This window comes from Protopterus annectens, chromosome 7.part0 (assembly GCF_019279795.1).
Source record: "Protopterus annectens isolate FY-2018-M chromosome 7.part0, PAN1.0, whole genome shotgun sequence".
In the NCBI taxonomy this organism is placed as follows: domain Eukaryota; kingdom Metazoa; phylum Chordata; order Ceratodontiformes; family Protopteridae; genus Protopterus; species Protopterus annectens.
The window spans coordinates 856,364,078-856,387,700 of NC_056739.1; the positions used below are offsets into that span (position 1 = coordinate 856,364,078).

Here is a 23,623-nt window from a genome sequence, read left to right on the forward strand (position 1 = left end):
AATAATTATTAGTTTATCCCTCTCTACATGTTTCCGTCAATGCTAATTATTGTTTTCTTTGTACTTTGAAAGTTGTTAACTTTCTGTTAGTGTAGGCCCCCCTTCCCACCCATAGAGTGTGTGTGTGTGTGTGTGTGTGTGTGTGTGTGTGTGTGTGTGTGTGTGTGTGTTCCTTAATATGTCAGAAAGTCAGAAAGTGACTTTCTCTAAGTGCACAGAGTGTGGCCACAAGCTGTCACCAGCCGATGGTCACACTCTGTGTGTAGTTTGCTTGGGGGTGTCCCATTTGTCATCTGGCTGCAAAATCTGTGCGGCCTTCAACCCCTGTATCCTGCAGGATCGCAGGAACAAGTTAATTCTGGCGGGTTTTCTACCCGCAGAATTAACTTATGCCTCTTCTGCTGCTTCCTCACCAACCACGGCTGTGGCTGTCCAGCCTTCAGGCCATCCTCCCCTTACCAGGACTCACCCTCCCACCTTACCACAGGGAGAGAAGAGAGGTCAAGAAAGAGAGAATAAAAGAAAAACACAGGGAGACAAGACATTCAGAGAAAGATAAAGATAGATAGAAGGGCCGCAAGCAGCAGGCCAAGTTGGATCCAATGGCCCCTCCTGCTAAGGTGATTTTTGTCTCCTGTTAAAGTTACCAGGCCATCCTCTACTCTGCTCCGTTCACCATGTTTTTCTCCAGAGCCGGAGGAGGAGGCTAGACCACCCTTGAGGTGTCTTCGCGTCGGCGGCATCCTCTAGATCGACTCAGAGCATCTCTGAAGCAGACATGGATCAGATAATGCGAAGGTTTCTACAAACTCAACTGCAGATGGAGGTGTTGCTGGCTCCCCCCCCCTCTCCAGGTGCGGGGAGTTCGGCTCTGTTTTTTACCCCAATAGCTCCTTTTCCTATCCACCATTGGATATTGGAGTCTATGGATCCGAGGAGCCCCAGAGTTAGGGGGTCGGTGCTGATGGTGCCTTCGGTCTCGACGCCGGCCATACCCTCGAGTCTGTCAGACCCGAGCTCTCGGAGTCGAGAGTTGGGTGTCGGATTCGAGGGGATGAGTGTGTCATTGGCTCCATTGTGGTCAGGGCATACCGTCCCTTTGGGTCCAGCCATTCCAACTTTGGCTCCAATCCCTTCATCAGATCCGAGGGTCTCTGCTACCATCACCTCCAATTTCACGGAGGCTGGTTCTCCCTCGGCATTCGATGTTGTGGAGAAGGTTCTCTCTGAAGGATCGAGACCCCTCACTCTGTCCTCGGGGTCCAACCCTGCTTCCTCGCAGCTGGGCTTGTCTTCCATCATCCAGTCCCCCCAGGGACAGCCTGTATCTATTGCGCCCCAGCCAGTTCCCTTGGAGGAACATGAAACCATTTGTGAGCCCTCCCCAGAGAGTCCACCCGAGGATGTCCTTCACAAACGCCGCTGTAAAAGGAGGCACTTGGACTCCCCCGAGTCCCTCACTTGGGGGAAGGGGAAGGTTCCTCCAAATCACCCCCCCCCCCCCGAGTCCCTCACATGGAGGAAGGGGAAGGTTCCCCCAAATCACCCCCCCCCCCGAAGACGTCTCCTTTGGAGACATTATGGAAATGCTTTGCCAGGGGGGGGGGGTTGTCTGTCCAAAAACCTTCCTCTGACGAGTCTGTATTCCTGGAGGCATTCGACACAGGCCCATCTTCCTCTTGGGTGTGTCCCCCTGCCGACCCTCTGGTGGATCTTATTGCCACCAGAGCTGTGAAGGAACTGGACACTGTGGAGCCAATACCCAAAAGGCCTGACAAAATATTGAGCCCACCGGCAGATAGAGCTTCTTGGAAGAAAGGTTCCTCGGTTGATGCCATGGTGGTGGTGGTGGCCCCAAAAAAGGAACTTGCCCAAGAAAGTTCCTCCGTCCACCCCCCCCAAACAAAGGAGTCCAGGGCTAAGGACCATCTTGGAAAATGGCCTTTTGCTTCAGCTACTTTTACTATAATGGTGCTGAATTACTTTACCCATGTAATTTGTCTGCAGCGGGACCTCGTGAAAGAGTACGCTGAGTCTCCCCCGGAGTCCATATCGGCCGAGGACAAATGGACCCTCTTGGCTCGTATGACCATTCTCAAGTCTGTGTCCAATACGTCCATGCGTTTTCTCTCTCATGCCACCGAGGGATCCGCTAGAGCTAGCGGGTCCGGCATCGCCTTAAGGTGTCACTCCTGGCTCCGTCTTTGCGATTTCTTGGAACCCTTCAAGGCGTCCTTTGCTAACGCACCCTTTGATGGTTCGACCTTGTTCGGGAAGACTGTCCGCGATATGCTTGTCCAGAGCAAGAAAGATGGGAAAACGCTGTCAGCCATCAGGATCCGCTTCTCTAACCCACAAAGGTCCTTTTCCAGGAACCACCAAGGGCAAAAGAAGCTGTGGTTCTGGAAAACTCAGCAGTCCTGGAACGTTCAGGACTCCTTCTCCCCAGAGGCAGAGAGGGACAAGGTGGACTCCGGTCCAGAGGCAGAGGGGGGCTGAAGTACTTCGGGTCACGGGAACCTTTTTCAGACCGACCCACACAGCAACCCTGAGGGGTTGCCCGACTGCTCCTCTTTGGAGGCAGTCAGGGGGCATTTTTCGATGCACCTAGCCCAATGGGAGTCCATCACGACAGATCACTGGGTGCTTCTAATAATATCCAGAGGCTATTCTATTCCCTTCATAAACAAGCCCCCTTACACAAGGCGCCTCCAGGACGTCCCACCCACTCAGAGGGAGGCCACGGCCTTGGAAATGCAAAAGCTGCTAGAAAAACGAGCCATCCAGCAGGTGCCCCCAGACCAGTCCGGATCAGGCATCTATTCCAGGTTCTTTTTGGTACCAAAAAAGTCAGGAGACCTAAGGCCGATTCTCGACCTATCAACAATGAGCCTGTTTGTTGCCAAGGAAGTGTTCCGGATGGTCACGCTTCAATCCTTCCTGCAGGAGGAAGACTGGCTGTGCTCGATAGACCTCAAGGATGCGTACTACCATATTCTGATGGACAGGCGATCCAGGAGGTTCCTTTGCTTTCGGCTAGGGACCAGTCATTATCAATTCAGGGTCCTACCCTTCGGTCTTACCACAGCCCCCAGGGTGTTCACCAAGGTCATGACAGTTGTAGCGGCCCACCTGAGACTTCAGGGCATTCAGGTCTTCCCTTACCTGGACGACTGGCTCCTCACCGCCCCCATCAGGCATCTACTCTTACTAGCCAGACATTTCTTTCTCCGGATATCACCTCGGCTAGGGATTACCATAAATCTCAGGAAGTCTTCCCTTCAACCTGTTCAAGTGATAGACTTCATAGGGGCGAGAATAGATTCTTAACCCCAGACAAGACTACACAGCCTGGCACTTCATGTATTAGCGCTTCTGCAGTCCCCTGCAGAATTAGTCCTAATAGCCTTAGGGTCCATGGCAGCAGCTATCAACCTGATCCCTTGTGCTCATCTGCATATGAGAATTCTACAGTGGATCTTGCAAGTTCAGTGGTCGATTCTTCATCAACCTCTAGATTTTCCGATCCCTCTGAGCAGAGTGTGCAGAAATTCTCTCACGTGGTGGCCCCAATCTCGGAATTTGGAGGAGGGACGTCCCTTTATTGCGCCCCAACCACAAGACACGGTGACCACGGATGCCTCCTGCCTAGGGTGGGGGGGCACTGTTCGGGCAGGACTGTTCAAGGCACTTGGTCTCAAAGCGGGACCGTTCTGCATATAAATGTTCTAGAGATGAGACCGGTCCTTTTAGCGTTGCAGGCCCTTCATGCTTATCTTCCTCTGGGAACTATTGCTATCCAGTCAGACAATATGCTGGTGGTCTGGTATATCAATAAACAGGGGGGAACTAAGTCTTATCCCCTTTGTCGAGAAGCCATGAGAGTCTGGAAATGGATGATCTCCACCAACCGCTTTCTAATAGCAACCCACATTCCGGGTCAGTCCAACATCTTGGCGGACAGATTGAGCAGAACTATCCTTTCTCCCTACGAGTGGTCTCTGAACCCTTGTGTAGCAGAACAGATCTTCCTCAAGTGGGGTCAGCCTTGCTGCAATCTCTTCACATTGCCATCCAACGTTAAGTGCAGCGAGTTTTTCGCTCTAATTCCCCCGACGGGGGAAGCCCCCAGAGACGCTCTTGTTCATGCTTGGCCACCCGGTCTTTTTTATGCGTATCTCCCACTCCTGCTCGTGATAAAATTCTTACAGAAAGGTCGCCGGTTGGGGAGCAGATTGATCCTCATAGCCCCATTCTGGCCTCGTCAAGTCTGGTTTCCCTGCCTACGGTCTCATCTCATAGCACCACCTTGGATCTTGGATCCCATTCCGGATCTGATTTGTCATCCCTCAGGAATGCTGCCTCCAAATCTGGACAGCCTGAAGCTCACAGCTTGGCTGCTCCAGTTCCACTAGTTGCTAGGACTCCCGGTATCTCTTCACCTGTTAAATCTCTCTTGGTTGCGTCACATAAATCCTCTACCATGAAAATTTATTGTAGCAAATGGAGACACTTCTGCATTTGGGCTTCACATAGAAATCTAGATCCTTTTACTGCTCCGATCCCAGCAGTATTAGACTTTTTGTCTTGTATCTTCCAGCAAGGAGCCAGCTCTTCTACAGTGAAGGTCCAGCTGGTGGCTATTTCTCATTTCCATGTAGGGGACAATTTAGGCTCTCTCGCTGCTGCCAGAATTTGTAAGACCTTTTTAAAAGGTACTTTTCTTCTAAGACCTACTATTAAGAGTCCGTCCCCTGCCATGGGATTTGACTGCGGTTCTTCAGGCCTTAGTTGCACCTCCTTTCGAGCCTTTGGCATCAGTTGACTTAACATTCTTGTCATGGAAGACAGCTTTTCTGGTAGCTATAACTTCAGCCAGGAGAGTGTCGGAGCTTCAGGCTCTTTGTATGAAACCCCCATGTCTTGTGTTTCATAAGGACAGGGTGTCCCTCAGCACTAATCCGTCTTTTCTCCCTAAAGTTGCTTCTGAGACAAACATTAATCAATTTATTAATTTGCCTGTCTTTTTCCCTAATTTTCAGAACAAAGGGGAATACAAACTTCATTTGCTGGATGTTCACAGGCAGTTACGTTTTTATTTGCACAGTTTCAAAGGTGACTCTTGCTAGGAGGATTTCCCTTTTCTATCCTACAAGCATACAAAGATCTTTGCTTACCAGAACCAGTAGGAGTTCATGCTCATTCTATACGTTCTATGGCAACGTCTGCAGCATTCTGGTCTAGAGTTTCCCTGGATGACATTTGCTCAGTGGCTTACCTGGGTGTCCTCACACACCTGTATTACTCATTATAAACTGGATTTGGTGTCTAGAGGAAGGGCTTCCTTTGGCTCTGCAGTGCTTCGGAATATCCTTCCTTAAGGGCCTCCCAAGATTTCGGGTAGCTGGGGACTCTGTCCCACAGGTTGCTGATCAAATGAAGTTAACTACTTCAGATAAAGAAGTTATGTACTCTCCATTATGTTCCATCTGAGTAGGTAAACTTCATTTGTAAGCAACCATCCCTCCCTCCTTCCCCCTTACCTTGGCATTTATTTTTGGTGAGCTCGATGTTCGGAGTTCACAAGCTGGAGGTTTGTCCTTGGTTCAGAGGTCTCAGGTTAGTTTGTTGGTGTCGCTTGTGGAGTGGCAAACTCGATCTGAGGATTGGAAGGAGGTTGCAGTGTAGTATGGGTAGGGGGAGGAGCTTGGAGCGCGGATCTTTTGCTTGGTATGCTGCCGGCTCAGATCCGTATCGGATCCGAAACCCACAGGTTGCTGACAAATGAAGTTTACCTACTCAGATGGAACGTTAGGGTGAGTACATAACTTTTATGTTACCCAGATAAGAACAGACATATAGATAGGGGTCCCAAAGTTTGGGGTACTGTGTACCCTGTGGTAATTGTAATTTTTGTGACTACATTGAGATTGATAATAGTTTTGTCAGCCCTCACAATGGACGTAGGTTCTGTTTTCAAGTATGTGTTGACTGTAATACCAAAGACGTGATCTATTTGGCGCATTGCGTTGTATGTTTCTTATTTTATGTAGGGAAGTGTAATCATAGGATTAAGGATAGAATAAGGGATCATACCCATCTATTAGAATTAAGTATGAGAATAACGCATTGGCCAAGCATGTCATGTCAGAAGGTGAACATCATACGTTTATGTTTTGAGACATAGATAGGGTACATGAGTCCCTAAGGATGGGAGACATTCATAATCATAATGAAAGGGTGCAGTCAACATGGATTCTTAGGATGCAATCATATAAAGAGAAAGGCCTGAATGGCCAGGTTCCTTTGAAACCTGTCCTTAAAGCAAGGAGATTGTTTAGATGAAGTCTTTATATACTTTGATATTTATTCATTTGTGTATGTGTGTATGTATATATATATATATATATATATATATATATATATATATATATATATATACACATATATATATATATATATATATATATATATATATATATATATATATATATATATATATATATACACATATATATATATATACACATATATATATATATATATATATATCTATATGTATGTAACAGAGTTTTAGTGCACATCTTTAATACATGCTCTGTATGTTTTTTATATAGATCTATTTTATCGTAGTCAGAAGTTTTATAATTTATAATATACAGTGTTGTGCTTCTATGTGTTTGAGAGGCATGGCATGATGTATGCTTTTGATTGGTTAGATAGTAGTATATAGGAAGTGACTTTTTATCTTTTTAACATCTGATGAAGCAGTGTTGGAGTATAACTATGAAAGCGCTTATTCCGTTTGAATAAATACATTTTTATTGGTCTACATTGCAGTTCGTGTTTTTAGTCTGTGGTGTAAGTCGTGCGTTCCAGATACTGTCTTTCTTACACTGGACTTGTTTTTGGCTTTGTATCTGGATTTATTCCTTTCTCAGTGGCTGGTTTGTTTGATGGTAAAGAAAGTGCCATGTTCTGCTGCTTTAGTTTGTGGACCTCTAGGCCCACAACAGACTAGAGTATACAAGTGAGCCCTAGAAGGTTCTAAGGCTGACAGCTTACATGATCTAGCTCTTATCCCTTTAAGCGCATGTTTTCTAAGAATCTGCTTTCTATCTAAAGGAAGGCTAGTAGGAACCTAAATACAAGGAAATGATACCTACAGCAAAGTAGAAGAAACTCCTTCTTTGGTTCCAAGAGAAGGCTGAGATCCTAAAAAATCTTAGGACTACTTTGTCCACAATCACCTATTGTCCTTTACAAATCAGGATGGTCTTATGCCACAGTGAAAGTAAGTTTGTAGTCTCAGCCTGCTTATCTTTGGATCCTCCATTTGTTCCCTGTTATGAGTAAAAACAATTCCTTATTAGCAGGGTCTTCCATTTTTGGCTCCCACAAAGGTAATTTCTTCAGACATAGAGCCTCAACTGTGTGTTAAAGAAATTGACTTTAACCTTTGAGCAAGTAACCTCTGTGAGCCTTAAATACTTGATCAGGAAAATGACTTTTTAGAGGCCATTGTGTATGCCAAGAGGATGTCAGAAGTGCAGACCCTCATGTGTATGAAATAGTATCCATCACCCACAAAAATAGAGTAACACTTTTTACCAGTCCTGTCATCATGCCGAGAGTGGTGAATGAAGGCTTTCTGAAACAAGGTATTAACCCTTCAGACTAGTTGTTCATAGCCTTTACAAAGGAAAGTCAGGTCTGTCTCTAAACAGACCATCAAAAATGGTTGACTCAATGCTTCTCCTTGTGTTACTCTTTCCATAGCAAGACTCTACCAGGTTATATGAGAACTCGCTGCACAAGAGTCGCAGCAGCCATCACTGCTCACCTTATAGGAGACAGCACTCATGAAATCTGGAAGCCACTATCTTGTCATCTGACCACACTCTCTCTAAGCATTATAACCTGGGCATTACCTCAGCCAAATTACAGGATCTTTTGAGCACATCATCTCAGTTCGAGTCGCCTACTGACCTACTGCTCTACAAGGTCTCTGAGTCTTTCCACTGTTATCAGTACAGCAGTAAGTAACAGTACAATGAACATAGTGCATTTATGTTTCTTAGCTTATAGTAATTATAGATTTTCAACTGTTCATTTTTGCTGTAATATTTCTTACTGTCCACCCCTTTGTTTCCTTCTTTTACTCACCCTGGGGTTGGAGGTGAATACCTAGTCACTTAACTTCCTTCTCTTTTACCCCTACAAGATCCACCCCCTCCTTCAGAATGACAATGCAAATACTATGAGTGTATAGCATATGTCAATAATTACATTAATAATGTGAGCCATGGGGTGATTACATGGCATTTTTTGATATCAAATGAAAGCTTACACAATACTGCAAAAGTTGCCACTGATAGTAACCGCCTCCATACTACCATTTGGCAGTTACTCCAACTTGTTCAGTGATAATATATGCATATTAGCATTATTATCATATTACTGTACATCTCTGGCATTGTGCACTTGGATGTATTTTGATTCTATATTTCACATGCCCAATCACCAGAAGAGATCTTGATTGTCTTCTCAGATGAGTGGTATACTTGTTAACACAAAAACTGAATTCTTTCCTAGAAATATTATGAGTGGATGGTATGTGTTCATAATTACGTTAATAATTTCAACCACAGAGTATTTACATGGGACTCCAAGGTATCAACTGAGAAGTATACATAATGCCTAAAAACGTTTGCGCTGATGGTTGGTGTTTAATTGGCACTGCATGATAGTTACATTTATTTGTCCATAAAATATCCAGATATGCATAGTACTTATAATTATGCAAATATCTCAAAAATGGAATGCCATCTACAAATGTAGTTTGCAGCCAATTGATCATATCTGCCTGATCAAAAGTCACACTGACTGTTGATGTCTGTCTACTATGGTTACAGAGGTATTAATACTTGTCTGCATAACTATAATAAGTAAATGTATATATTGTCTAATTACTTGTTAAATACGTTAACCAAGCATAATAATAATAACAACAATTTTGTATTAATATCTTTGTGAAGAGGAGCATGTGCTGAATAACTTGTATTTTAACTTTTTTTGGTAACTTTTTCATTTTTAATAAATATACATTTGTTTAGGGCTAGGTTGGAAAAGTGCATTGTCTGAATTTTTACTTATGCAAACACTGTCCAGAAAGGAACATTTCAGGTTTCAGGAGGTATGAAACTGGCAAAGAGCAAACAGGATGGAAAGACGACGTCTGCATCCCCCAACTGTCCAGATTTCTGCAGAATGTCCATATTTTTACCTCATGCTGTTAGCCTCTTCCTCATAAAATTTGTGGTTTTCAGGAAAATCATTGAGGACTGACTTAACTAAATAATGACATTTGTTTAAGTTTCAACGATAATGCATGGTGATGCAACACCTGTTCTACCAACTTTGAGTTTATATAAGCAATATTTAAAACTTGTCCCTGTTTTACTTTGTCTGGATTTCTTGTGCTTTGAGATTGCAAGGTATGCCATGGGAGTTTGTTTTCCACTCTGGGTGGAAGACTTTCACAAGAAACCAGAGGGGTGGAAAAAGTTTGTTCTGCAAGTTGAAACAATTTTCTCACGATACCCTAGGTGAAAATGCTTCCAGGGCAAAGGGAAGAACTTTAATGTTGCTGGTCTAGGGGCAGAGGTTGATCTGCAGAATTAGAAGACCCTTCTCTGGCAAGCCCTTCCAGAACTTCTGAAACCTTGCGCACTGGAGGCAGTCAGGAGATGCTGTGCTGAACGCCCCCAAGGTTGAGATGCCATCACATCATATGCCTGTGTGTTACAGTTTACCCCAAGTCTGAGACAAAAATCCATTCCAGGTGTATAATCCATCAGTTTAGGAAATCAACAGCAGAGGTGCGAGAACTGCTCATTAAACAAGTCATACTAGAGGTCCTTCTAGACCTGAGAGTATCTGAGGTCTTTTCAAGGTTCTTTTTGTTGCCAGAGAAAACCAAGGACCTCAAGCCCATTTCCAATCTAAGCAAATTAAAACGGACCAAGTTTTGGATGGTGAAGTTGCTGTCCATTCTACCACTACTAAGGAGAGACACATGGATGTGGTCAGTGGACTTCAGAGATGCCAGCTTTAATGTAAATATTTCAAAGTATTAAAGGTGGCTCCTGCACTTCAAGCTGGTGTCAGTCACTATGAATTTCAAGTACTGCCCTTTGGCTGCAGCATAGCTCACTGGGTGTTCAAAGAAATGCATGGCAGTCGTAGCAGCTTGGCTCAGGTTGCAGGGGTTCTGGGTCTTTCCCATACTTGAATGATTGGTTCCTTACTGAGACTTCAAAGGCATCATTGATCTACGAGAGAGTTTTCTTGCTCCATCTATGCCTGTCCTTTGGCATTATCATCAGTTTTGACAAATCCAGTGTGGAACCTGTTCATGTTCTAGAGTTTATTGGATGCCATTTGAACACCACCAGTCAGATGGACAGACTTCCTTCCTTGAGATTGCTTATCGCTACGACTTCAAGCCAGTCATGCTTTGCTACTTCAGAGGCCACTCACGTCCTTGGTTATTTGTCACCTTGGTCCGATGGGCACTGAAGAATATGACAGCTATTTGTTTTTCCTCCGCTCATGCTACAATGACCGCAAATGCTTCCCTCCAGGGATGGGGGGAATTCGAAGGGAAAATCTTCCAAGGTACCCAGTCCCAGTCAAAGGCCCATCTACACATCAGTCTTTTGGAAATGAGAGCAGACCTGCTAGCATTGCAGGCTTTTCACAACTTCCTCCCAAAGGTATGATAGCTGTTCAGACAGACAACAGGGCACTGGTTTGGTATATAAGCAAGGGGAATTGATCCTTTTCTCTTTGTCAAGAGGTTATCAAGGTGTGGCATTGGGTGATCCCTATTTCATGGGGAAATCCAACATTCTAGAGGGCAGTCTCACTAGTAGCATTCTTGAAGCCTCACAAGTGGCCCCTCAGTCCATCAGTGCCTGCACACATTTTCAGCTGCTGAGGCCAACCATGCTGCAGTCTCTTTGCAACCCCCCTTCAACAACAAATGTAACCAATATTTGTTGCCCTGACCCCACCCAAAGGACAGTCACAAAGGGATGCTGTTCTGCATACTTGATCCCTGGATCTCCTCTATGCCCACCCTCGAATGCCCTTGACAACTAAATTCCAGCAGAAAGTAGCCTACTGCAGAGAGAGAGAGACCATAATCCTCATAGCCCACTTCAAGTCCAGACCAAGTGTGGTTCTCCTTTCTGAGGACTCACCTGTTGCACCTTCCTTAGGTTCTAGATCCTGTGCCATATTTGATATCACATTCTTTGTGCCAGTCTCACTTTTAATCCAAAATCCCTCAAGTTAACTGCTTGGTTCCTCCAATTCCAATGATGGCTAGAGATCTCAAGTTTTATAAGAGAGTTGTATATATCTTTTCTTCTTTTACAAAACCCTCTGCCAGAAAGGCTTATGGTAGTAAGTGGAAAGTATTTTCTATTTGAGCAATTTCTTGCTCCTTTAGATTTAATATTATATTTCTTAGCTTGTCTTTTTCGGTCTAGGGTAGCTCATTTACTATCAAGATTCAACTGGTGGCCATTTCAAATTTCCATGAGTCAAGACCATGTGTCACTCGCTTCTCTGAGATTATACAAAACATTCTTGAAGGGTACATTTCTGCTTAAACTTCTAGTAAGGGATCTGATTCCTCCTTGGGATTTGTGTCTCTCTTCTCTTCTCTTCTCTTCATCAGGAACCCGTTTGAACCAGCTGCGAATGTAGACCTAAAGTTCATTTCATGCAAAACACTCTTTCTCGTGGCAGTCACTTCAGCCAGAAAACTTTCAAGCTTTGTCATGTATCCCACTCTGTCTTATGTTTCACAGACAGGGTTTCTTTTTGGACAAATCCTTCCTTCTTATTTAAGGTGGCCTCTGAGTCTAATCCAAACCAATCATTTCAGTTGCCAGTTTTCTTTCCAAATTTCAGTAATAAGGGTGAATATGTGCTTCCTTGTTTAGACCTCCATCACCAATAGTGAGATTCTGTTTGGACAGGAACAAACATATCTGGAAATCAGGTCAACTTTTTTGACCTTCTCTAGAGCTAAGTTGGGGAAATAAGTTTCCAAGATAACTTTGTCCATATGGCTTTCTGATTGCACTATCCTTTGTTTATACCATGAAAGGTATATGTTTACCTGACAAGTTAGCACCTGCTTGGTCTAACACTCATACCTTTGTGACCCATTATATACTAGATATTCAGACCAGAAGTAGGACATATTTTGGCTCCAACATTTTGCAAAATACTCTCCACAGATACCATCCAAAGGTCTGTCTGAGGTCTTTGCCCCACAGTTTGAGGCAGACGGAAAAGACAACATTGGATGTGAAAGTTATGTACTTAACTATAATGCTAGATCTGTGTTGTCATCTTCTATCCTTCTTAACCATCCCCCCACCCCTCTTACAAACTTTCACTGCCATTTGTGTCTGTTGATGGACCTTGTGGGCCAGTCCCAATTCTGTTGTGGAGATCCTATGGCCTAGTCCTCAGCCCTTTGTTGAGGGGACTTTGTAAGTGCAGGTTAGGTATAGTATGAAAAAATCGATCTGAGGGGCTTCAGGCAGGCAGATCATAGGTTCATAGGTTTATACTAGGCTATCTGCCCTAAGGCATTTATAAGCCTAGCCCAAATTGTTGTGGCTTACGCCACCCCTTATATGAAAAAATACTGTGCCCATTAGTTTGTTGTGCCTCTGTCCAGCAGTGACACAGAGATGATTCCCGGGGTAAACCTATGATCTCCCATCCACAGGTCTAGATTTCTCTTGAACAGAGTCAGCGAGGTGCTCTGCCTCACATGGACCGGGATTTTATTCCACAGCATAGGGAGTCTCTGAGTGATAAATCTATCCCTCCAGCACGCCCTATTTATATCCGTGCTAAGGTTTAAGTCGCTTGCTCTAGTGGTTTTGGTGGATTTGGATTTTTGAGGTGGAGCATGTCCATTAATTCCGGGTTGGACATGGCCTTGTATGTCAGGCACATGTCACCTCTGAGCAGACGGTATGCGACTGAATAGAGCTGGAGTTTCTTCAATCTGGCAGCATATGACAGATTTTGGAGTCCCTTTATCCTTTTGGTGAGGAACTTTTGGGGTCTCTCCAATTGCTGCAGATGTCGGGTGAGATACATCCCGAATGGGGCATTGTACTCGATCATTGGTCTGATAAGTGAAGAGTACAGGGAACAATAACCTCACTAGATCTGGATGTGAATCCCTTCATGATCAGATGGGCAATGTAGAAGGTCTTTCTAACCACTTTAGCAATGTGAGTGTCAAAAGAAAGGCCACTGTCAACCTGGGTCCCCAGGTCCCTGATAACCTCTTCTGTGCTTAGTGGATTGCCACCTATATGGTAGCTTGGGGTTACCTTGTTTTTCCCGAAGGGTATGACTATACATTTTTGGCGTTTAACTTCAGGCCATGGCTCTGGCACCAGCTATCTGTTTCCGTGAGTCCCTTCTGAAGGATATCCGTGTCTGATGCACTTTCCACTATGGCGCCCAGTTTGCAGTCGTCTGCAAACTTTGTCAGCCAAAGTCCTCCTATGTTGGCCTGTACTTCTGAGAAGTACATGCCAAACAATAGGGGGCCAAGGACCGAGCCCTGTGGGACACCACTTGTGACCGGCTTGCAGTCTGACACAGCGCCAGCAACTCTAACCCTGTGGGTTCTGTCCTTAAGCCAGTTTGCAACCCATCTTGTGACATATGGGTTTACATTTAAGCTGGTAAGTTTTTCTACAATACCCGAGTGGGGTATTGTGTCGAAAGCCTTTGCAAGGTCAAGGTAGGCTGTATGGACTGCCTTTCCCTCATCAATGGCCTTGGTGACTGTTTCGAAGAAGTTGACCAAGTTCAAAAGGCATGATCTTCCCTTGACAAAGCCAAACTGGGTCGGGTCCAATGTCTGCAAGTCCCCTATATCTTTGTTTATGAGCTCCATTATGATCCTCTCCATAGCGCACCAACTTCAGTAAGAAACAGTTCAGATATGCATGCACTATAAGCCTTTAACCAGAAATTCCCAGCTCAGAAGGGCAGAGTCCAGCCTCTCCTCCCACAAGAGTGCAGACCACGAACCCTCTTAATGTAAAATAACTGGCTTGAAAGCCCAAGTGCTTAAACCAGAATTAATACACTTTTAGAATAACAGACACTGAGCCCTCAATCAGCAGTTCTCAACCTAGAAGGATGTAAGCTACCTGTTCTGCCACAACAGTGCAGACCACAAACCCTCTCAGTGCAAAACAACTAACTGGTCCGAAGCCCAAGTGTTTAAACCAAAAGGCTTAGAATGAGTTACACCAAGCAGTAATAAATACAATTGAGTATTTTAAGATGATGCAAAAGTAAAAAGAAGTAGGTAAAAACACAAGTACAGTAAAAGCAGATTAATTTTTTTTTTTTTTTTTTTTTTCTGAACAAGTGCTGAGATCAAAGAAACAGATTTGAGTGCTGAAACTAGAAAACTGGCTAGTTATAAGAAAAAAAACAAGCTAGAAGGCTTCCCTCAAACACAGAAGGGCTTGGGGGCTCAGAAGCCTACAAATAGTCTGTACCACTTAACAAGAAAGGCAGGAAATGAGCTTAATTTTTTTTTTTTTCTATTTCCCAGATGCTCTCTTTTTACACAGTAGGAGTGCCTGAAATCAGAATATGATCTCACTGCACTCAGTTGAGTGAGCAAATGAGATGGGCCCAGAGGCAGGCTGAGGGGCGGGCAGTTTCAATGCCACTAAGATTAACACCAAAACAAAAACAGGGCGGCTGGGTGGGAATAACTGAAGAGCAGAATAACTTCAGATAAAAATTCCTTCAACACTCAAATTAAATACTGTATTTTTTTTAAAAAAAAGAGCAGATGAAGGTACTTAAATTCTCTTATACGTCCAGTTGAATATAACCAAGTTCTTAGCTGGCCAAGCTGAAGTTTTAAAGCAGGAATTATTTCACATGCACCAGTTTAAATATGCAAGGACAGGAAATCAAAGAATGTGGCTACCCCCACACCTGTAATTACTAGCAAATAACAAAATTCAGCCAACACTAGCTTCAGTTCAAGTTACTGAAGAGCAGAATAACTTCAGATAAAAATTCCTTCAACACTCAAATTAAATACTGTATTTTTTAAAAAAAAAAAGAGCAGATAAAGGTACTTAAATCATTATAGGAGAGGAGGTGGAGCTTTGGAGCTGAAGATCCGGAAGAGCTGACCACTGATAGGATCTGATAACCCACAGGTTAAGACGAATGAAAGACAACACAGATGTAGCATTATGGTTTCCTGTACTTAAGGCAATGTCACAATGGTTAGAATATGCTTAGTAAAAGTAAACCTGTACTCAAATGACTGTTCCATTGCTGTTTATCTGTGCTTTTCTTTATTAGCTATTTACTGCAGTGTGTGGGGGTGATTATTTCAGTCTGTGCAAATGATGGCTTGGGGTAAGATCAAGTCTGTACTAAAAGGAAACCAGAAGTGTTAATGATTATATTTATTTTTACATTAGGTTGTTTTTCTGTGGTGATGTCTGTGTGACATTTTGAAGTACTCGGTCAAGTAATTGCATAAAAAAGTGAAACAAAACAGAAATGCATTTGGGATCATGATTACTTTATTGTAATTAATAAAATTGTACTAGTAATGCATAACATACCAAATGTTTGACTTATACAGATATGGCATTGCAAAGTAGAAGAGAGAATATAGAAAACACACAGATTACAATGTTTAAATTCAGAGATTTGTAACTGCTTTACCATTTAGTAAAGAGCTTTTATTTCACAGATATTTGCTTTGTAAACATATACTGTATGTATTTTATGTAAGCAACATGTTGTAGAACTTTTACATTCTTTCCAGAAGTCACTGACATTTGCAGAGCTGTTCAGAAGGACATATTCTTTACCACAGGAATCATTTCTGTGTGGATTCATTGTGAACGACTGTTTTAAATTCAGTTTGGAGCTAACTATCGCTCTTGTATGTATGTGTGTCTGTGCAGGCATTGTAATAAAAAATGAATGATTGTGCTGAGGAGTAAAAATGATTTTCTTAGTGTAATCATGACACTGTACAGCAATGTTATACAGTCCATGGTCATGCTGCTTAATTTGATGATTTGTTAATACAAGGATCATAAATCTTTCTATTTCATAGTTAAAGTTGTGTTTTTAGTGCATTTATTTTCCCAAGTATGTTAGCCTGTGTATTTCAGAAGGGGCTCATTTGTACTGAGTTGGGGAGGTTTCGGCACTTTTTCCTCTTTAATGATTGCAGTTGTAAACTAGCAACACAAAATATTTAGAAATATTGTTTGCCAAAACACCCAGTGATTTTAATTTCAGTTCACAAGTTTGATGAGGACATGCACTGGTTTGCTGATATATCGTTTTAATATAGGCTTTGTAGGACTTGTACTGTAGTAACTGTAGGTGATAGTAAAACACCTTTATTTAAAGTAGTGCATATGAAGATTGAAAATCAGGTTACACATTGTGGTTCACATGTTTGCTTAGAAGGATCCATGGGTGAAGTTTTATTTTTTTCTTTATGATAGATAAATACCATTGCTGAATAACTGTAGCTGCTCAGTAGGCAAGTTTTCTTGGCGGGTGGTAAACATTATATATTTCTTTATTATACAGCCCAGCCTGTTTTCAAAAAGGCAGATCAGTATGTTTTGAATTTATCTCCAAACTAGTAGCAGTAGTTACCCAAATGAATCAGTTAGATTTGTAGAAGGGATAGTTCTTTAATGCATATTATTGTTGTTAATAGTATTTAGAATAATGTTACTATTAAAGTTTCAGTAATGCCTTATTTCTATAATTGAGTTTACTTAACTGAAGTTACCTTTTTCAGGCTACCCCTAGACATAAGTATTAGCTGAATTTGTAAAAAGTGGTATTAATGATGGAGGGGGGGTGGGGGCTTGTGTTTTCTAGCCTTTTGCATGTAATTTAGAGTTTAGATTCTTCGTGTATGTGACACTTAACACCAAGTTGAAGGAATTCAGACTGATGGCACCTGAATGGTGTATGGCATAGACAGATGCTTCCCATAGTAGTGAATAGCATACATCTCAAGTCCCATGCTTCAAAATCTGATGCAAATTGTTATGATGTGTATTGACAGCAAGTGAAATCACTTTTGACAGTGTCTTTGTGCAAAACAAGGCTACAAAATGCTTTATTCATATTTGCACTGTTACTGTTGCCCTTCCTATTTCTATAATTGTTAATAAAGCATTTCCTCCAGTGACACTGTTATGGGTACACTATTTTGGATGCCAGGCTTAAATGCAAGACATTGTGGTTGTGACACTGCATTGTACAGGATCTAATGTGAGATTTCTATGATGTGTATTAAAAATTAAGAGCAACGTATCTTTGGGATTTCTCCTTAACCTGGAATGCTACAGTCCTGGAGTTAATATAGAAGGGGGTGTGACAGACATACCCTTCACCCACTGGGGAGTGTATGGAGGTGAGCCTCCCTTTTGATTTTTGTAGTTTTCAGTCTCAAATGTGTTGGGAAATGTTACTCTTTTGTAGTCAGTTGTGGAACTGAATATTCCATTATGATTACTCCGGTTGCAGTAAATGTGATGTTTTTTAGGGTGTTGGATATGTTGGGATTGAGGTCTATATTATAAGATCAACAGTTGAAAACATTGAACACCGTATGGTCGACATCGACCTTATAAAAACAACCAAAAAAAAAAAAAGAAAAAAGTACCCTAATGGGTTTAAGAAGGGGGCAAGCCCCCCTGCACCCCCCGCTACTTAAATATACCAACTCCGAGACAGCACTACATTGCAGTAAATGGAAATCTCCCCTTACAGAGATTTCCGTTTACACGTTTGATGTTGTGTGCTTTCAATATTCTCGTGTCGACAATATCAGCTTCGATATTGTCTGCTTTCGAGAATATAATATAGTCCCGTTGGGATTATCAGGCAAGGTTCTAGCCTTGGACTGGAGTCCCCTGAATAGCACATTAAATGCTAATTTCAGTAGTTTTTACTTTTTACTAAAAATATTTACTGCATGTTGCTGTGTAAAAGATGCTGGCATAGTGGAAAGTGTTCAGAGAGTCATTTTGTTGTGTATATTTTCTTTCAGAGATTACACCTTTTGGTTGATGCTTGAGAGAAAGGAAACAACTTTTTTACTTTTTATCCCAGTGTACCCATGCTATAAAGTATTACCTTACTTCATGCTGTTGTCTATTTTTCTCTCTGTCTTTCGAAATGCCTCACTGCTGCATTGTTTGTTTGCTTATTTATTTGTACTTTTATTAAGGGCTAGGTCTCCCTGACTGTGGATCTCATTTCAAACTCTCATGTCTGGATATTTCTGAACTGCCTAATTTGTTGTGCATGTGGCATATTGCTTCATAAATCGCTACATAGCAAGCCTGGCTGTGTGGTGTAGAGGGATAAAGACCCAACTACAGCCCTAATGCCCTTTAAGTAATGGTTCAGGCACTGAATGAGACAGACAGGGCCAGGTAATAGTACATGACGATGACAGCGTGACCATCCTAAGGGGTTAGGGAGGCAGTGCAAACCATTGCAATCCTAGACCCAGCAGGAGAGTTGAAATCTTGTAGGCAGCATATGGATTTGGTGATAACTACTGTGTACATCAGCCAGGAGATGTTCTTCAGCAGCCTTCACTTTGGAGCTCAATAACAAAAGTGAGGTGGGATGGGGCATGTAGTTTTTGGAGCAGTAGAGGTATATGAAAGTTCTCTGCCTTAGAATACTCGTAGGGAAGGCAGAGTTACCTTCCAGCTAAGTCTGTATCTCTTGCATCTAAGAAGACAGCAAGTACAACTCCATCCTCTAGCTTTCATTCCAGTATGCATACCCTCTGGGTGTCTTCTTCACTTTTTGATTAGATATTTTTGTCATCTCCTGTGAGACTTTTTTACTTAATTGGATCTCACTTTCTCACCTCCCTGTACCTTGCCTAATCTCATTCTTTAAAATTTACCTGTCCTCAGTAGGCTCTGTTTATTGATCTTTGTAGCTGAATACTTCTCTGCTGAATTTTACTCATTTGATAATTAATGTTTTTGCTTTCTTCCATGTATCTAAAAAGTCTTTCAGCTTTTCCCGGTTAGGGGTCGCCACAGCGGAACTCCGGTCCGCTAATGATTGGTGGTAGATTTTTACGTGCTGGCTTGCCGGGCCTAACTCACAACCTTCAATGAAGGAACGCCCATTCATGCATGTCGGCACACAGAAGGCTCTCTAACTGAGAATCAAACGTGCAACGTCTAACTGTGAGGCGACAACGCTACCGCAGCACCACCACCACCACAGTCTCGCTTTCTTCCATGTATCTAAACACTAATATTTTAGTGTAAAAATGTTTAGATATTGTTAGTATATAAGTTATGTTTTACTTTGCTTCTTTCTCTGAAGTTTAACAATACCTAATTCTTATTCTTTGTGCCTGCCTGAGCCAGATGTTTTGAATTTTTTGATTTACTGTAGTAGCAGTTCTGTTTGTTTGAGAACTTTACTTTCTAGACCTCCAGTGTAAGTGATTATATCCTAGCCGGACATTTGCACTCATCATAGCCATTAAATAAATACTTTTCTCTGACAGTTATTTCATTAGTATTACAATTTTGAAGAAGAGCATTGCAGTATCTTGCATTACATTTAAAAATGCCTTGCAGGCATTGAGAGGATGCTGAAGGAGCAATATTAGATAAAATGTATATCAAAGCAGCATATTGGCTACTTTCTCTGCACCGCAAGGACAGAGACATAACTGGGTATAACGTGTGAAGTGGAGTATTATGCAATTACCTCTTGGAGATGGGTTTGCCCTGACCTTTTGTGTTTTTTTTTCTAAACAATTCAACATGTTATTGCAGTGGATGGCCAACTTGTGTGCCAGATCAAAAACAGCAGGTCATTATTTGATTCTGTTGTTGTTTGTGAACCAGGCAAAGTCTGTTGAGCGTACACAAGAATTAAGACCGTTTCAGAAAGATTATCAAAAGCTGAAGTTTACATTAGCCCTTTAAATAAAATCAGTATGCCTGACACTATGATGCCATTTTCTGTGAATTAAATTAGGGTTTATTAAGAAGGCCTGACAGTCTAACTGACTGGCCTCTCCACTGACAGTCTAACAAAATTACATCAAGTGCTGTGGATGATGACAACATTTAGGAAGGTATCAGCTGAAGGATTTGCAGATATTTATAGTCATTCCCTTCAGTAGATCCTTTATCCATGGATAAGCAGCTAAAGTTGTACGGGGTATAAAGTCTCTTACACAGAAGTAGTATGACTTAACGGTATGGGAAGCATTGTGGGTTTACTTTTAATGGTTTAAGCCAATAGCATTAACAAGGAACATACCTGATTCTAGGTGGCAGTTTTAGTTTAGAGTTATTTAGAACCTTGAGGAAAATATTGTCTCATGTCTGTAAAAATGCAGATGTGTCCTTGGATGTCCTTGGTTACATCTCTACTGGCTTAAAGTGAGGCATATGGAGTCTGGGTTGATGCAGTTTAGTTGGAGAGCCAAGGGAGTTGCTCTGCTACCTTGATAAATGACTTGGTTGTAGTGCTTAGGTGTTCCTCATGTTCATGCCAGAAGCAAAACTGAAAAAGTGGTAGAGAGAAATGAATGAGTGTGAAGTCAACTGTGGAGACAAGTGCCTACATATATCAGTTGACTGGATGTCGATATGGAAAAGAAGCCATTTTATAAGACCTAAGGGAGAACGATTCCAGTGGTCATTCATCAGTTCAACTTTGTGGTGACAAGGCCCTGGGATCCTTGGGACTAGTGGGAATGCAGATGCGCAACTTGTTCCTTCAGAATTGAAACTAATTCTTACACTAACAGAGCAGATGCTCTGTACAGCAATATTAAAAAGCTGAAGAGATGTAAATCACGGCAGGTAAGAGTTACATAAAGAATTGCGAATTATGTAAAAAATGTGTGATGGGAGGAATTCAAGGTTAACAGTAAATAAGAAGGGTTTCCCCGGCATTAGAAAGGAGGTGGTATCATATTCCGACAGATGTGTATTAGATGGAAGTCCAAGTCCAGGTGTAGCCATTCCAAAGACATTGTATGAGAATGTAAACAGTGAAAACTCTGCCTCAGGAGCCACATAGATGCGTTGTACTGAGTGTTTTACACATTGAATGGGAAGATAAGACACAGTGAAGTACTGAATTGTCTCATTAGTACACATTTGATATGTTTTCTGTTTACCATTGCAAGATTTTTGATTTTCTTGTTGCCTGGATGCTCATACAATTTTCTTCTTGTATTTTGTAGCAGAAACAAGCCGTTGTTGTCCTTTCCATTATACCAGTTCAAAGTAAAGTATATAAAAACTTAAAAGTAATTGACAGTTGTGATGGATATCATTGTGGGTACCATAAAGGGAAGAGTGACCAAACGTGGTGGTAGTTTTATCCTGTAGAGTGTACCATCTAAGTTTTGCAGATGGTTTGTTTGAAAAGTTTCTTGTCAAAATGAATTGGCACACTATGAGAGCTGTACTATGAATACGTATGGATGTTTCTGTGCATACAAAAGTAGGGTCCTGAAGGTCAGCAACGTTCTCTGACAGGAAGCAGTGCAAACAGGCGTGTGAAGTTGTTTTAGATGATGTATATTTTGTTGCAGTAAACAAATTAAATATATAATGTACAAGTTCATGCAAGCTTGGAATTTTTCTGTCAGCATTCAGAGTTTTTTAAAACCAAATATACACACAGCAGGATGTCTATAAATCTTTGTGATATACCCAATGCGTTTACTCCTCTGTGTTGTTCGCTGGTACAACCCACCATCACCAGTTTACTTTGATTCCTCCACTTCTATTTGTTTTGCTGCCAGGGTACTCCTCCTCTACCAGTTCCATTTTTTTCAGTCACACATTTTATTAAGTAAGTGCTAAACCCTGCTGACACTGAAGTGGATGTCATAAGAATTGGATTTACTAAGTTTGCAATGTTTCACAAGTTCTCATTAACAAATAAACAGGACTGTCAAGTACCCACACAAGTTGCTGCATGACTTTCATTTGTAAATAGCTTGTCTACTAGTCTCACGGTTTGTACTATCTGTGGCATCATAGGTATGCACCTGTCATCTTAACAGTTTAATGTGTTCTTACCTTCAGTCTTACTACAGTTCTTTTTCTAAGCCTAAAAGATTGCTGCAACATCAGACAGAATTCAAGTATGAAGTTCAGACAAGTGCTGTTTGGTCAGAAGCATCCTTTAAAATTTAATTTATGTTGCAGAGTCTGAGCTGCATGTTTGTGTTTCTTGTTTATCTTGGCATATTAATGAATCACAGAACCTCCGATTGCCAAAAAAATTTGTCATTTACAAAGTCACTTGCAGTAACAGTTTCATGTTAGTTACATGTGTTTTATACTACAGGACTATATGGAATCTAGAGAGAGAACTTGAAGCACGTATTTATCTCTTAGTACCATGGTCTTCAGTTTGTAAAATTACATTTCCTTATATTTACTTGCAGGATAGTAGAAATTCATTGCGTTAAACTAAAATACACGATAAACATTTGAATTGTGTGTTAAACTGCTGATACAGCCCACACACAGCACAAGTGACTGTATGATGTACTGCATTGTTTGCTCTCGCAGAAATAAAAAAATTAGTGTAATTTCTTGAAGTGGTCGGCATTAACCACTGGTTTCTGTACTGCAATAAACCAATTATTTAGAACTCTTAAAGGTGTGCCTTTTTTGGTATTTGTTATATTGCTACTAAGGTTTCAGTCTGCACAGAAGTGCAAATATGCATATTTTGGCATTACATCAGACTTTCTTCAGTCACTGGTTTGTAGTGTGAACATAACATAAATGCCATGATGTACATATGCTGCCATATGTACATTCTTATTGTCTGAACTTCAAATACAAAATTTTTACATCCTAATGACTGCTGTACACATTAAAAAAGATGGTGCTAACAAGATGGAAAAGAAATACAAAAATCAAGTTAATATTTGTTATCATGACTTTCAAGTTATTTAATCTCTTTCCATATTGCTCATGCTTATTACAGGGATACTGGCTAACCCTTGATGAAAAGAGTATAATAATTATTACATTGTTGCTATTTATAAAGTTTTGTTTACAATCGGTTCAAAATAATTTTCTTAAACAAGAAAAGCACCTATTTTTCCAGAAGATACCTTAATGGGAAGCTTCTTCATTTTAGCTGTACTGTGCATACTGGTTATTCCAAGATCATTTAGTTATGGCAGAAGCTTTGCCTTTTCTTAAACTCATTCTCCCAGAGATTCCTTGGCAGTTTTCCGTACTTCCGTTAGAATGGCAACATTTCCTTCCTTCAGAAGTATTTCCCAGATGGCAGATTTTTCAAGCAAGTGAAGCTGTTTGGGAATTTTGCCAGGAAAATGGGATTACCATCAAGTCTAACCTCATTCAGTGCATGCCTGATGTAGCGTGTATTATTGGACTTGCAGAATGTGTCATCTGTGACAGTAGTTATATTATTATTC

General features: G+C 41.6%; 1 protein-coding gene across 1 annotated transcript in view; it reads right to left on the bottom strand.

Annotated features, from left to right (window-relative positions):
* Nucleotides 1-15,661: 15,661 nt before the first annotated feature.
* The window catches only part of OGN (osteoglycin), a 259,419-nt gene continuing 251,457 nt past the window's right edge, over nt 15,662-23,623 (bottom strand). The window contains exon 6 of the mRNA XM_044077407.1: nt 15,662-23,622. Coding sequence (XP_043933342.1) covers nt 23,452-23,622 — 171 coding nt within the window. The 3' untranslated portion in view covers nt 15,662-23,451. The remainder of the gene's footprint in view (nt 23,623) is intronic.